At 26.3% G+C, this 18,141-nt stretch overlaps 1 protein-coding gene across 2 annotated transcripts in view; it reads left to right on the top strand.

Annotated features, from left to right (window-relative positions):
* Positions 1–10,796: 10,796 nt before the first annotated feature.
* Positions 10,797–18,141, top strand: part of slf (C-type lectin domain-containing protein slf) — a 34,008-nt gene continuing 26,663 nt past the window's right edge. Inside the window, exons 1-2 of one of the 2 annotated variants that reach the window (XM_017904508.1) lie at positions 10,797–10,878; positions 13,197–13,332. In XM_017904508.1, coding sequence (XP_017759997.1) covers positions 13,197–13,332 — 136 coding nt within the window. In that variant the 5' untranslated portion in view covers positions 10,797–10,878. Of the gene's footprint in view, positions 10,879–12,392; positions 12,483–13,196; positions 13,333–18,141 lie in introns of those variants that run through there. The other variant, XM_017904509.1, reaches the window with a different exon arrangement.

Here is an 18,141-nt window from a genome sequence, read left to right as displayed (position 1 = left end):
ATATAGAGTAATGGAGAGAGGAAAGGTAGAAATAAATGATTTAGAAAATGATGTAAATACCAAAAAGAAACTAGAATGGTCAAAGAAGACTAATATGGTAAAGATCGGATCTATATGTCGAAACGAATTTTTGATTTTGGTTATATTTTATATTTCTTTGCGGTACAAAGTACACGGAGGTTCAAAGTCTTCTATGATGCGTGGTGCAGACGGTGAACTAGCAAAAAGTGTGTCGTCGAACCCTTCAGCTAGATTTTTATAGGCCCTATGACGACCCATTGCGTCACTCAACCCGGCCTCGAGAATTAATTATCATTACTGCATATTCTTGAATAATATTCGTTCATGATCACTAAATGCAACTGTTTTTGGCAAAATTAGTATTAATGCAATTATTTATTTTCATCACGCCACTAAGATCTAAGTATACCATACTCCTCGGGCATACATTACGAGTCATTAGTTCTAGTGTTAAACGTAACTAATTGAAATTTAAATTCATGAATAGCATTTGACATTTTCCAAGACGAACCGAAGTAAATTCATGGATTTCAAACACGAAACTGAAAGTTTCCCTTAGCAAGTATTAAGAGCACGTATCACGAGTAACAGGTGTTCGAAGAATTACCAATTCTGCAATGAAAACATTACATCAATTCATGATCACATCATTTCCACGTATTCATACGTGAACAAAGCGCTATTGCAATTTCCAGTAGAAAATTCGCCTTTCTCTTCCGTACACATCAGGCTAATTACTGTAAAAATGCTAGTAAATCAAGAAATTTAATATTAAATAACAGTCGAATAGTCCCATGAAAATTATGTTTGTTAATAAATAATTTCTACTTAAAGATATTAATAAACTAACGTTCTTCTTAATTTTCTAACATTAACTATTGTTTATTATGTTTAATTTTATCTTTTCATGTACTTTTACTATTGTGTTCGTTAATAAATAATTTCTAATTAAAAATATTAATAAATTAACGTTTTTCTTAATTTTCTATCATTAACTATTGTTTATTATGTTTAATTTTATCTTTTCATGTATTTTTACTATTATGTTTGTTAATAAATAATTTCTAATTAAAAATATTAATAAATTAAGGTTTTTCTTAATTTTCTATCATTAACTATTGTTTATTATGTTTAATTTTATCTTTTCATGTATTTTTACTATTATGTTTGTTAATAAATAATTTCTAATTAAAAATATTAATAAATTAAGGTTTTTCTTAATTTTCTATCATTAACTATTGTTTATTATGTTTAATTTTATCTTTTCATGTATTTTTACTATTATGTTTGTTAATAAATAATTTCTAATTAAAAATATTAATAAATTAAGGTTTTTCTTAATTTTCTATCATTAACTATTGTTTATTATGTTTAATTTTATCTTTTCATGTATTTTTACTATTATGTTTGTTAATAAATAATTTCTAATTAAAAATATTAATAAATTAAGGTTTTTCTTAATTTTCTATCATTAACTATTGTTTATTATGTTTAATTTTATCTTTTCATGTATTTTTACTATTATGTTTGTTAATAAATAATTTCTAATTAAAAATATTAATAAATTAAGGTTTTTCTTAATTTTCTATCATTAACTATTGTTTATTATGTTTAATTTTATCTTTTCATGTATTTTTACTATTATGTTTGTTAATAAATAATTTCTAATTAAAAATATTAATAAATTAACGTTTTTCTTAATTTTCTATCATTTACTATTGTTTATTATATTTAATTTTATCTTTTCATGTATTTTTACTAGAATTTTTTTTTTAATAAAAATTATGAAATTAAATTATCAAGTTAACAATTAAGTATTATATGGTGATTAAATTTAATTCCTATGAAAATAATTAGCTAATAATTTGCAGTTAAAAATATTTACGCATGATTGTCTTCTTTATTTTCTATTTTTAACTGTTACTATATTTTACTAATATGTTATGCATAACTTTATTATTTTTATTATTCTTATAATTTTCGTACGTTCACGTACATAAAATATAACATTTTAAATCAATAATTTAACGTTATATAGTAATTAAATTTTATTTCTATGAAAATTAAATATGTTAGCAAATAATTTACAATTGAAAATTGAAAATATATCATTATATCAATATGCTTCATAATTTTCTACTATTAACTATTTCTAAATTTTATTATTGTTTATGCTCAACATTATTCGTTATGTATTTTAGTAATAAATTAGTATATCAAATCGAATTATTAAATTCGATAACAAATAATTCATAGTTAAAAATATTGATCAATCATGGTCTATTCTACTTTTAAATTTTATTATTAACTATTCCTGTATTTCATTATTAATTATGTATCATGTTTGAAATTTGATATATTTAATCAAAATAATTTTCACCTTCATTTACTGACAGAAAATGAGAAATAAAGTAATCATTTTCAAATTTTGCATAATTTTTTATCTTTTCAGATACATACATCAAAATAGAAAATAGAATAAAGAATCTTATATAGTCATCTTACGCATTGATAAACAATAAGATTTTTTTTTTATCAAATATCTTGTATAAATTCTATTTTTAATTTTAATCTACGTATCTCAGAGAACAGAGGAGATACAAATATTCGCAAATCATTATTTTGTTTCTTAACTTTTGAGGTAAATTTAATTCATTGCATTCTTCTCTAATAGTTAATACAAATATTCGAAAATCATTATTTCGTTTCTTAACTTGTGTCAATAAATTTAATTCGATGCATTCTTCTCTAATAGTTAATACAAATATTCGAAAATCATTACTTCGTTTCTTAACTTTTGAGGTAAATTTAATTCGGTGCATTCTTCTTTAACAATTAATACTAATATTCGAAAATCATTACTTTGTTTCTTAACTTGTGTCAATAAATTTAATTCAATGTATTCTTCTCTGACAATTAATCAATTTAGTCATCGTAGACATATAAAAATCATCGATTTATTAATAGCTAATGTAATTGTTAAAATCGGTCTAAGAATAGCCAGTTTTACTACTTCGCATTGTTAAGTAATGGTTCATAAAATACCTGACATGATTGACAAGTACTTTACGTTCAATGACTGCGTTTAAAGTCTTGCTGACATCAGAATATTCTTTTTAAATATGCGTGTGACACATCCCTCGATAAACGACTCAACGATCAAACCTGTTTTTCAATATTAACTTCGTGAATACAATACCGGGAATTTGTCATGAGGTACTTGCACCTTGATCTATTTGACGTAAAAACAATTAATTAAAATCGATGCTTATCCTGAAACTTTAATACAAGCCCAATATAAATAAAGTTGACTTAAGTGTTTTGACATTATAGAGGATTAATAAGATTAATCTAGAAAAGCATCCAATAAACCTGGTATCTGCTAAGGACTAAAGCCTTGCAGTAATTTTCACGGGAAAATTACTCATCTCGATAACACGGACAAACATCAAATGTAATGTACATCTAAATTCTACAAAATGTACCAAATGTACCAAATGCTCACATGGAAAATTGTACACCTGCATACTCATTAACCCATTAGCTGCCACGATCCCCATTTGGGGATTTTGGTATTTTACGTACACCACTCGGCACCACAAATATAATTGGTACGCCTGACGGCTTAGTTTTATTCTATATATATCAGTCAATATTGTATGTAGCAAAAAGTGTGTATTCTGTGCTTCGTTTCTATACAACAAGCGAACAAATTTGAAATTCGCGCGTAAGTTGAACGGAACAGAATTGTCATATTTGAAGCATTATATTTTTGGTTTGGTTTTTATATTATAATGAAATACCGTACATAAATATGTAATTTAGAGGTTATAGTAACGATTTGTTACTCACTCAGTCTTTTGTTTTTTATTGAAATGATTTTATTGGTCATTTTATAATGATACCCATTTTGGGACTTTTTCAAAAATATCAAATATTTTCAAAACAAAACATAATTTGAATATAATTATACTGTTACACAACCTTTTGTGCATATATATAACATATCCGGCCAAAAATTTCAAAAAAAGAAATTTGGCAGTTAATGGGTTAATAAAAAAAAAAATTAAATAGTAAATATTTAAAATATTTATTGATAGCTGTATTGAAAATATTTATCTACTGATAAAAAATTGTCTTGTTTTGTCATTGCCATAAAAATTCAATGTATTCTTTTGGTTATTTGACTGCGAATCGTGCACGTAACACTTTTTTGTCAAAATTGACAAGAGAATACGGTAAGATCGAATTTAATTTATGAAAGATGTAAAACAGGTATATACGGTGTGTTTAAGAAACAAATTCAATGATTTAGATACTTTCTTACACCTACTTTTCTTAGATAAAGATAAAAAAAATGTTCCTTCGAAATTTATTAGCCGACAAAATTAATTGTCAAATGTAACGCAACCATAAGTTTGATAAATTGTGTCATTTTTCAAAATTTCCAGAGTGGACTTTGTACTCCTAAATAGTAGACACTTGTAGATTTTACTTTGTACTATTAATATATTATATCATAAACATACAAATAATATAAAATATTAATTAAATTATGAATTATACAAATTAATTATATAAGTTAAATAATATTAATATATTATATATTATATATACAACAATAAATATATTACAATAAATTAAATATACTATATTTCATATTTATATATTACATGCAATATTATTGTAACATTTATATATTTATGTTTTTATAAGAAGTATTCAATACTAATTATACAGACTAACGAAAGAAGGAGATCTAAGATTTTAATAGTTCATAATTCACGAGAAAGATGAAAGATAATGAAGGTTTTAAACTCAGTCATTTCGATGTAAAATCTACTTTATATTTAGGAGATTTCGATGTCGTAAGTGAATCTTTTCGCAACATGTTCAATGCAAACAGAAGGATCAGTTTGGATTTCTTTCTGTGGAGACACTTAGTCTACCCAGTAGACTTCTAGACTTCCTACTACGAATAACAAACTCGTGTCTTACGATATAAAACACGAAAAGAATACGTGAAAATGTTCAACGAACTATTATTCGTACCTGCCAATCTTGTATTGGCAATAAAAAGAAAATATACCGAATATCTCTTTCGAATACGAAAACTGATTCTTTATTCTACATTCACAGGTGTTTCTTTAATATCTACAAGGAGGATAATTAGTGCGATTAAGGAAATAATTAATTTTTACGAAATGGTCATTATTAGAGATTAATCTGTTCGAATTTTCTCTTCTTACGAGACAAGTATCCAAAACACAAGGAAAAAGTATTCAAAAAATATTTGCGAGAGTTAGGTAAATTTATTTGATTATAGTTAATTTTTTCCATAATTGTTTCATTTGAACTACATTAAAAATTTTGGTAATATATTAAATAGAGAACTGCGAGGCACCTATTAAAAATCATTTACACGAAACTAAATTATTTATGAAATTCTATTTATGAAACTAAATAATTAAAAAATTAAACGAAATTTAATTATTTATTGGACTAAATAAAAATAAATATAATTAAGAACGTCTAACAATGATCATCTAACAAGGATATCAACATCATTTTCTTTTTTTTTAATTGAACGGTTCATTGGGGCTAATTTTTTAGTGTGTAACAAATTTTTTGACAGTCAAGAATGCAAGGGGCTTGTCCCCTTTTCTTTAAATAAAAAATGGTATTAATTTTTTGTTACTATAATAGATCTCATCAGATTATATAATCTATTATACAGGGTGTCCCAGCAAATGTAGTACAACCGGGAAATGGATGATTCTACATACAGAAACGAATCTAAAAGAAAGAATAAAATTTTTTGATTCGAAGCTTCGTTTTCGAGAAAATCAATTTTGAATATTCGCCAAGTACACGTGCACTTAGCTATGACATAGATGTATGCACCATTAATACATCAATATTGGTGATATAACCGAGGAGGGAATAATTCTATATGAAAAAACAAATCGAAAATAAAGAATAAAATTTCTTCATTCCAGGCTTCGTTGTCGAGAAAATCGACTTTGAATATCCACCGAGTGCGCTGATATACTGATGGTCCTCCATCTTAACCAAAGCGCATGCGTACTCGGTGAAATTGAAAGTCGATTTTCTCGACAACGAAGCTTCGCATGAAAAAATTTTATTCTTTATTTTCGATTTGTTTTTTTCAAGTAGAATCCCCCCTGATTGTATCACCGATTCTCATGTATCGATGATCTATCCATATAAGCCATAGCTTAAGTGCACGCGCACTCGGTAAATATTCAAAGTCAATTTTTTTGGAAACGAAACTTCGAATAAAAAAATTTTATTCTTTTTTTTCGATTCGTTTCTGCATGTAGAATCACTCCTTTCCCAGTTGTAATATCCTTGCTGGGACACCCTGTATAATCCATTACTTTTTATTATGTAATTTAATTATATATATTAAAAAATGAGTTTAACATAACAAATATTTCTACAGTATATTAGTCACGTGCTTTTATACAAATTGCAATAGAAACCTATGATTACAATCGAAAAAAATATTTATGTGGATACCTTTAAATGGAACACCCTGTACACATACCTGTTACATTATTCAACAAAATGCTAACTTTATAAAGACACCTTGTTATTAATCCATCCTGAAATTTCAATACAAACTTGTCAAAGTCTCAGTGGTTTCAAAATACCCAATAAAATTTAACAACCCTTTCAATCTCCAATTTCAGATTCCATCAAACAGAACCTTTCATTATCTCACACACAAACAGACCACGAAGGTAGACAAAACTATGTACTTACTTAGAAGCTGCAATGCTTGCTGACATTGACTACCATCCTGTTCTCGTCTATATCTTCGATTACCATGGTGAAAGTTAACGAGGTGCATCCCCAAGGTCATTCGGGAAGAAGACCCAAGCCTCGAACAGCTCGCAACACGATGTCGTGGCTTTCTGAAATTCGGATGTTACCGATCGAAGTTGAAAGTGACCTTTTCCATTTTATTCCTCACCGAGGGGGAAGATGACGAGGAGATGCTCACGGAATTATGTTCATCTGGTTCGTTGCGTTATGTAACAAGTTGCGTACCTTTTGTACCCATCGTTACTGCTTCTTTTCCCTTTCCTTTCTTTCTCCTTTTTCCTCGCTAATCGGCTTCCTTTTATTCCGTCCAAGTACAGCCATCAATACTACGAGTTTTGCTGGTTACGCAATGGAAAAGTGTGTGAAAATCGTACAATTGGATTTGCAATGATCAAGGGTCACCAAATGGGACTACTCGTAGTGTGTTACGAGATATTCGTAAATCTGAAAAATATACGAATCACGAATGTTAAAATATAGACTCACTATTAAATGAATTATAGAATTAAATTTAAAAAGGTCTAGAAGTATTGAATAATATGTATGTACAAATGAATAAGTATCGAAAAATAAATAAATGCTAAATAGTAAACTTTAGTTCATTAATTTGATTTATTATGTATTTATAAATTTTATGAATTAATGTTTGATTTATTTTAAGAAATCTGAAATTTTGATTAATTTTAATTGTTATTCGGTATTCATATATTATTATGTTATCTATAGATGTTTGTGTACTTTTTTTATCTTATGGTACTTATTTTTGTTGCCTTTTGGTAATCTGTTTCATATTATTTATTCTATTTCATATATTTTCGTTGTTTTCTTTGTTATCTCTTTTATATAGCTGGGAATTTTATAAGTTTACATTGAATTGATAGAAACTTTCCATTTACCATTTTGTACTGTAATATAACTTTTCAGGAATTTCCAATATAAAATAGGAATATTTATAATTAATTATATTACTTTTTATTAATATTGTAACACTGGTAGTATAATTTTAAACAATATTTAGTTAAAACTTAATATGATTATTATAGTAATTACTATTCTGAGACTTGCAGAATCTTTAATTTATACACTTAATGAAAGCCAATAATTAATGAATACTGTGTACAATGCCATAAAGAACTTCCTACTTTAAAAATCAAAGCATAACATTTGTAAATTTCAGATATATAGTATCAATTAAAATGGCAATGCAATCTTTTATGCAGTGTTATATCAAAATTACAATCACTTGCAAAAACTTATCTGTGTGTGTGTTTAATGTTTAAACATTAATTTGTACAAGTTTTACACACGAAGGTAAACATTTTTAATGAAATATAAAATATTAAAGACACTAGTAAAGAGTTTAATGTAGTTGAAATATTCAAGAATATTTTATATTTATACAAATGATGATTTTCAAACATTTAATTTCTTTTCATCTCAAAAATATTTTATATACAAAGATTGTAGTATTGATTAAAAATTACTTTCATTAACTATCAAGCAATTAATCAATTTGATCTTTTTGTTTAATCTATAATTTTATTATTTGACAAATTTTATTCTGTTTCTTTTTTCCTTTTTGTTAAAATTTATCACTAATGATCTAATGAAATACTTAAATACAAAAATGCAGAAATATTATGAAACAATAAAAATTTATTATACCTAATATATAACCTGCCAAATATATTATACCTAATAAAAATTTATTATTCCAAAGTTTATTCTTTCTATCTTATATTAAATTTGTAAATTTACAATAACTTTATTAAACTTATCACGAATATTTCTTACACTTATGTTTTCAATTCTACAAAAAAGAAAATTTAAAAAAGTAGTTCAAATCTATTCAAATTTAAATCAAAATGTTTCTCTGAACAAACATTTATATCGCCAAATAAGATATACAAAAATGTTCTTATATAATTATAGATAAACACGTGTAAATTTTAAGTTACATAAATACCTATAAATTTTCAGTTGTCCAAATCATCTATTATTCATTGCTACCTACGCTTCTTTTCACCGCAATAACTTTCCACGAAGCTGAAATCCACCATACGCCGTGACACTGTTACACACAAAGCGATTCAAATTTACGCGCGAAACGAAACAAAGAGGGAACAATCGCGCAGTTTTCGCGTATAATACGACGACTGAGAGTGAAAAGGAAAGGTGATGGATAACGTTTGCATGTTACATGGAATATTTACGAGTGCAGACAGAGATGCATTTAGAAATAAAAGCGATGGAATGCAGGGAAAATACGTTTCTTTTGGGTCGAGCATCGATTATCGACTCGCCTCTAACCAATGGCTAGAAAACTACAGAAATATTAATATCGCTATTTGCTGCACTAAGTTTTACAGTTGTCAAACACTACAAAATAATTCTAACATAATTTTTAATGTTACAAAGAATTATAATATTATAACATATTAATACAGGAATAATGAACATTGTTCCTAAATTAATATTTTACTTCGATTATAATACCATCCACTTTTCGGTATTTTTATCTGTTAAAGTCTTAACAGAGATAACTTAACCTCTCAAGAAACATTGACACAAATATATGTATATATACTTAAGTACTTACGTATACATTTAGTTCTCTTTTAATTCTTTTTTAATTTTTTGACCTCATGTGTATTTAAGTACGTACAGTATATACTTACATACATTTATCATAGATATTTCGAGAATATTTTTTATTATTCTCTGCTTTGTTTAATATTTATGCATGTATTTTAAATGAATATAAGAAAAGAATGAAAAACAATTACCTTTAAAATTCGGGTCTGTAAAGAATTAAGTAGTAAATATAATAATATTTACAGCTATAGGTATAAATTATGACTATAGGTAATATATTTATTATTTATATAAATATTAAATATATATTATAATTTAATATATTATTAAAAATATATTATTATAATTTATATAAGTAATAAATATATTAATATTTCTTAAAAGAGACCCGAAATTAATTCTTTACTACTAATGAATATCTATTCTTCATTTATATTTAAATTATATTTAAACTTTTTAAATATTTTATATATTTTGTATAAAAATTTCTTATATACATATATTATTATTATTATCCTATATATATCATATCAACTATACATATTAATCATTAATGTTAATAATGTGTCAATCAGGAATAAATAATACTTAATACTTAACAAATATAATAATATAACAATATTACTATTAACCTAAAACTTTGAGAGGCAGCTTCAATTTTCAATACAATACTGCAAATAACAATTTCCATGTTATATTTGAGATTCCCCAATTGTTCTTACTATCAAACCATGTACAGAAAAATTTCTAATTGAAAATAATTAGAAATAAGATAAAATTTTAGCTAGAATAGTTTTAACGAAATATTCGTCATCATAATATTGAAAGAATTAACAAGATCAGTCACAAGATAACCAATACAAAACATAGATCATCCATCTCTAAAAATTCAAATTAATTGAATATATTCCCTCTTACCTGAATCATTTTCTTTCAACGAACTTCATTCACGTATGAATCGCTGATTCGCAGAAACTATGCATGCACGCTTCCGGGTTATACGAATAATAATTACCAATGCATTCGTATTCACTATCATAAGAATAACAATGAAAATATTAATATTAATTCAACACAAAAACATTCTTTAATTTGTTCTATCACTTACCCCCCTTTCTCACACAAGAACGCGAACGTGACTAAAAAATAGGTAAAAACTAAGAAAAATCCTAACCCCCAATTATTAAACCAATTACGAGTAAGGTCGAGTCAAGAAGAGTCTCTATGGGTCCTTGTAATCCAGGGTGGGATGAGTCTACGACCTGGTGGGGACTATTTCTATATAATCGACAGCGAAGGTGCCTGTCTCTTCATAATCCTATCAGTGAGCACGTTTCTTTAACCGTCGACCTCTTCATCCGTCCTGTTTTTATCCGAGAAAACCGGAAAAAGAAAGACAAGTGAGACAAGGTGAGTGTTTCGAACAGGGCATAAAACAAAGAAAAAATTATACCGCGTGTGGCTTGTATGGTTCTATTTTCTTCCATTTTGAGAATTCTTACGACTGTAGAGTCATCTACGGAATACCGATCACACCAGTGTTAAACGAGAGGGAAAAAAGAAAGATAGAACAAGTGCAATAAACTGTATGCGTATATATATGTGTGTGTATATATATATATATATATATATCAGCAGTATTGCAGACGCAACACTTCATGTTGTCGTATAATGAATAATAAAAATAAATTAATTCGATGAGATTAGAGATGTTTGGTGTATAAGTAGTAGGTTTTTGTTTTATTAGTTGTTGATAGAGTTGCTTAATATGATTACAGAAAGGAAAATGAAACTTTTATAAGTAATACAAATATTGTAGGTATTTAATAGTTTTTAAATATGATTCTCGTGAAGCAAAATTATAAGATAATTTGATGACGCTTAAAAAAGGGAAGTTCGTATTTTTCTTTTTTTTTTGCTATTGATTTTAACTATGTATATATTTAATATATGTGTAAAATGTTAGTACAGTTAGGATTAATATTTCAAGTGATAAATTTCTACGTAAATGAAAATTTAAAAATTTGTAGATTTTTATCAACTTTTGAAGCAAATTTACGAAAATATGATAATGTTATAATACTCGTTATTGATAATAACACTAATTTGTATGTTTTTAAAATATATTCAAAAGTTAGCATTAAATTCAATAACAACGAATCACTCTTCCTATTAAATATCAATTAACTAGTTAATGTTAACTATTATACTAAAACTAAATATATAGTTTAGTCCATTTCATATTCTTAATTAAACATCTTCATGTTAAATATAAAATAATAGATCGAAGAAAGATGTTATTTAAAAATATCTCAACAAAATTTAACCTGTTGTTTTATCTTACTTTTAAATGATTCTTTGCGATATAAAACATAAGAAGTATCATCAAACTATGGTTTCAAATTCGTTTTTTTCCAATCAATTTTGCAATTTCTTTCATCCTCTATTACGTAATTCTTACTTCACGTATTATCTCATTTTCCTGTGAGAAAGCGAAAAAGCGGCTCTCAATGCTTCGAAAATCATTACAATCGACTATAGAAGGCAACGTTCGATCGTTAGTCAGGTTTACAACGAAAAAATCCCTGTTGATTACTGGATCGTCACGCGACGTAACAGTTGGCACGTAAGACAGAAGCGATGTTGCTATCTATCCGCCAAAAGTGACGTGCAAACATTCGTCTTTGAGCGAAATTGGCACTCCCCAAGTGAAACTCTTGTTGACTTAAAGAAACTAAGCGTATATACGGAGTCACGATCTTATCTTCGCGTCAGTTTTAAACAGCGAAACTCTCACCGGTTTTTAGTCACGATGTGAACGACAATTGTATATGCTGACGACAAGCTGTTTTAAAATTATAATTAACTTTCCGTTGCTCAGTCCTTCGGTGTTCTAGGAATTAATTGACGATGATTCCAATCCGCAAAGATCATGTAATAAATTGTTTTGTGATTAATAAAGACGTGTCAGTTGAAGTAATTATATGTGTTAAGAAGGTTTGATTTCGATTTGCGTAAGTAATCAAAGATTCAGATTCAGTTTAGGTTAATTCATAGTAGATGTAATTTTTGAACATTTTTTTTTTATTTTACAGACAATTTACCTAGTTTCTCATGGATGTACTGTACGCATTAAATTGTTAGTTATGTACTGACATTTATTAAAGTATTTTTTAAAATGATATTCTTTTAATAAATAACTGTTTTTATTGTAGTTCCCGGCTTCTCATTTTGGTTAATCTTCGATTAAACGAAGAAATATTATATTGTTACGTATGTATGCCTGAAAATGTGTTCCGGGATAAAATAGAACCAGTAACAATATCACAGATTACAATTTAAGTAAACATTCAATACCATAATAATTTATGTAATTAAAGGAAATATTTTTCAATCCTATAAATTAAAAAATATTTTTTAAAAAGTAATTAAAAATTGAAATATTATGAAAGGTTTAACTCTACATCTTTAATATATTTTTTATATAATATTATGTGATTCACATAAAAAAACAATACATTTTAATTGTGACTCAAATTATATTCCAATACAATTCTTTAATTAAAAGTTTTAATAATTTAAATGAAAAATTTAATTTCTTTAAATAAAAAGACAAATGTTACTATATTCTTTACAAGTAATTATATTGATATTGTAAATTAATGACTTTATTGTATTTTATCGTTCTACCATACATAATTATATAAATTTAAATGTACTTTTTCCAGATGATGTTGGTGCCGCTGGCCGTCGTGCTTTTCGCGACGTTGGTGTACGCCCAACCAGCCATAAACGAAATTCGGCCACAAAGTAACAGACCAGGAAGATTCCTGTCTCTTCCTGTACCGCAAAAATGTGCAAACCGTGAGTAACCTTTTCATCTTGAAATTTTCAGATTCTCCAGTAGATAAATAATCTACATAAATGATGTTCAATAACATTTTTAAATCCGATATTTAATTTCGAAGTCAAACTTAACCTAAATCTGTCTTAAACTCAAATAAGAAATTCGATATTAATTATAAATGCTATTTATTTTTATAAAAACAATTTAATGCGATACTAAATAATTGATTAATTTTTTGTTGATTGTTAAATTAAAATTTTAAAAGTTAATTTTTATATAAGTGCAAACAAGAAGGTGATTGAACCATGCGCATAATTAAACATAATTAAACAATATTGTAACACTCTTAAGCAGAAATGCTCTATTACTAAATAATATACAGTATGCGATATTTCAGATTAACAAAATAGACAAAATATTTATGAAATATTTTGCAAAATTGTTTTTCACCAAAATACTATTCAATTGAAATCAATTCTAAAGTAACACTAATGCAACATTAGACTGTTCAAAATGTAGCTAAACCATTCTCAAATTAATTTATTTTTTAAATTAACCATAAACATGTCTAGAAATACGTAAAAAACAAAAAGAATTTTAAACAGCAATAACATAGTAAGAAGATTCTTAGAATGTCATAAATATGTTAGAATCCATAATTTCAGTTCTAAATTTCTACTATTATTTCTGTCAAAGTCTAACATATCTAATCACGATCTCAAAGCTAACACTATATCCGTGACAATGTTGGCGACGAATGAAACATAATCTTGTTCCGTGAATCCCGAGCATTTAGATGCTCCGGCACGTTCTCCCGGCAACTGAAAGAAATTGAGGTTAAAGCGGCCCAATACATGCCGACAAAACTCTCGCGCAATCTCACGATCGTACATTTTTCAGACTAAAGCAGCACTCTCTTGTGCAAACGCGCACCAGGGTATTCACTTCTAATTTTTCTCTCTGAACAGGTAATTCTCTATTTTCACCTTTACTTTGAGATTTGATTATTTATACTTAAATAATTAACTTAACCATACTTTTCTGTAGTGATTTAGATTTGTAGTTTGGAACATATGAAATAAATTTACAATAAAGATAAATATATGTTGATAAAGGAACATATTAAAATTGTAGTTTAGTCAGAAATTTTCTTCTTTTGTGTACTCAATTCTTTGAGATTTACGTTGATTTGATATATCCTTTTTAATTATTGCTATTTAAAATTATATTGTAGTTCTGTATGAGAAATTTTCTTGTATAATAAAACCTTTGAAATTTCTATTGATTTGGAATAGTCTTTCTTCTTGTTGGTATTTGAAATTACAGTCTGGTTAGAAATTTTGTACATGTAAAGTAATAATAATGTGATATGTAAAAAATTTGTCTTTTTGTTTAATCAATTTGAAACTTCCATTCATTTAGTGCAGTCTTTTTCTTTATTGACATCTTAAATATAATGTAATAATATAAAATCCATATTGATGGATTTATCATATTTAAAATATATGGATGATTATTATTAGTACGGGATCAATTTTTATTCCTCTTAATACAACTTGACATTTTCTATGTTATACCAATATCACAAGAGACATTTTCTAAGTAATCTTTAAACAAAATTATTACAAATTTTACTTAATTATACATATCTTCAAAAAATGTTCCTTTTTCCTATCTTCATTTTTCTATCTTCACTGAATAATTTTTTGCATCTATATAATAAACTAAAATATTTAAACAATTCTCTATAGTTTTGCTACATCAGCATTAGTCCTTTCATTTTCACAAATGCTGTGTGTGATGGTATTCTTTGATGGATAATTGCGTAGACTAAATGTGTATAAGACGTTGGGAAAGAGTAACAGGAATGTAGGATTAATTAAGAGTAATTTATCAACAAAGAAAGTGCAATTGAGGTTTACAACTGAGAATTTCTATTTCAAGATAGCTTTAATCATTTATTCAGTGATTGAAACCATAAAGATCATTGCTTGCACAAAATCAGGGTGCCAAGTAATGTGATAAGTCTTTATTTAGATGGGTCTATCATGGGTTAACCTACAATTGGTTGGTAGCTCGTTGTTAACAGGTCGAGGAACGCGAGAGTAGGATTTCGTCCCGTCTCGTTTGTATTCGATGCACTTTCTCACGGCTAGGATGCAAAATCAAGAAACCGGCAGACGTCTCGCAATAGGGCCGCGATAATTAGCGAGAGGACGTGTAACGAGATAAAGTTAAGGGAGAGACACCGATTCGGGGTCAACGAGAGCCGACGGGTTGGTTGTGTAATCTTGAACAGGATGTTTCGTCGGCTTTGTTTTGATCAGTTTCCTGCAAGTGATTTGTTCAACGCCAATTTGTACGAGATGTCGACATTCCTTTTTTAAATTATAATTTTCACAAATTATGTATTCCAAGTGTACTTATACAATATAGTGTCATAAACTTAGCTTTTTTTTAAGGGATTTGTATTATCTGTATTATCTATATTTTATTAGCTATGTTCTAAGATGATTTTTGCAAATGATTTATTATAAATGGAATGGTGTGAGGTTTTTTATTAGAGTAAAAATTTAGTTAGTTTTTAAAGTATATATATTAATTGTTTCTTGTTTTTTGTTATTTTATGGGTTTATGCTTTAGTTTTATTTTGAAGATTTTTTTACTAAAAACTTAATTCTACATAAAATTATACAATCTTTACCATCATACATGTAGACTTTTTTACTTATAGTCTTATCTTATAGAATCTTATTTAGTTTAATGCTAATTAATTTTTAGCTGAAGAAATATGAAGTATTTATTTTTCACTTTTTAAAGTAATCCTTACTCTTAATTTATTTCAAGAGATATTCAGTGGGAACTTATGCTTTTACTCCAAATAAAAAATCTACTGTAAGAATACATGATTTACTTTCTCTTAATCTTCATTTCTCATTCGTGTTTTAACAAGGAGGTCAGCTATATCCGATCATTTGACAATTTCTTATGCAAATTTTACAGTAAGCTTAACTTAAAAGAAATGTAAGACAATAAAATGTTTAAAAATAGGTATCAGTTTAATCAATTACTATGTTAAAAATTCATTAACTATATTTATAGAGTAATTATAATATTAAATTTTTCCTATTTTCTGTTACTGTTGTTTATAATAAAACTAGTAATATCCATAAACACGATATGTATTTAAAAAATAAGAAAGTAAATAATGAACAAATTTTCCATTAACTTTTCATCAATTTTCCAAATTTTTCTTGACAAACCATACATTTTTTGTTGTCCTATGAATAAAAATCACGTGGTATCTGATTACTGTGATGATCAAAAATCAGTTGTACTCGACCCATTTATCGCATCGTTTAGAATAATACCTCTTTAATATTTTATCAAACGAAGAAACAATTTACTGTTATTTCGTATTTTTATCATTTATATGTTATTTTTATTATACCTTTAAAAAAACATTTACAAATTGAAATTTACGTATGTACTCTTAAACTGTAATTGATATATATATATCGTATATATTAAATATTTCATATTTAATATTAATTTAATAAAAATATTAAATATCAAATATTAAATATATATAATGTAAAACATATTTATAGACACATGCCCGCCCCCCCCCCCTTCCTCCTACATACATACAAATGTTTTCTCTCAGATATATTTTTCTTAATACGTTTTCAATTTTCTAAAATGTTCGTTCAGTAATACATCTCATTTTTCTGGAATTTCCGTTTTACTACCATTTTAATAAGCGTCATGGCAAGTACATAGATTCTTAACAACGCTGAGTCAACATATTATGTTCCATTATTATACCGTTTAGAAAGAAAACAAGTCAATTATAGCATAGTTGCGTGAACATCGTTCTCCTGAACAAATTAATTCAACAAGATTTATGTTAATGACGTAACAGTAAAAAATGCTCGACTGGTATCTTGGTTGCTTAAGTTTTTACTTTTCCGACACCGTTGTTGTTTAATGTAAAAGTTAATATTTGTGTTTAATATTTCACAATAAGGAAATAAAATTGATAAATGTTTTTGTAATTATTTTGTTATGGAAATTGGATTGCCATTGTAGCAATAATAATTTGTCAGTGTCAATTAAATGATATGTTAGTTTACACAAATCAGAAAAATAAATTTAATATCAAAATAAATATATATTTTCTAAATTTAAAAAGTTTGGTATAAAAATAAATTAAAGGACAATATTTTACAACTTTTATAAAACTGCAAACTAATTCTTGTATTGTAAAAATTAATACAAAGTAAATTGTACACAATAATAGAGGATAATAAATCAGCGATAATAAATGTATGGTAAATATTAAAAATTATACAGTAAATATTAACTTTTGTAAAATTCCATTTCATTTTCAGATTATTGGTTTATTTCTGTCCTATTTAATATTCATAACTTGAAAGGAAGTCTCGATTATTTCTACTTTAAATTATAATGAATTTCATAGATCTTTAGCATGTATCATATGATAATTATAGCGTATCATTTACATACATAGTAACGAATATAAATTGTGTTTTTATTAATTGTTTCACAGAAATGATATAACATACTTGGTCTTCTAGTAATAAATTACATACTTACACCATCATAGGTGTAAAATTAAATAACTAAAACTTCAGTCAAACTTTATCCTGAAAATCTTAATCAAAATTATTCTAAAGAATTCCAATTTTTTTGAATTAATATTAATATTAATATAAATTATGATATTGAGCACAAAAATTATAAGCAACTTTGAGGTATTAATACTAAGATATATTATTTATAATTTATTTTTAATTTTAATT

This window comes from Eufriesea mexicana, unplaced genomic scaffold, assembly GCF_001483705.2.
Source record: "Eufriesea mexicana isolate 0111107269 unplaced genomic scaffold, ASM148370v2 scaffold2913, whole genome shotgun sequence".
Classification (NCBI taxonomy): Eukaryota; Metazoa; Arthropoda; class Insecta; order Hymenoptera; family Apidae; genus Eufriesea; species Eufriesea mexicana.
The sequence above is the reverse complement of the archived record's forward strand: the minus strand, read 5'-3'. Positions and strand labels throughout refer to the sequence as shown.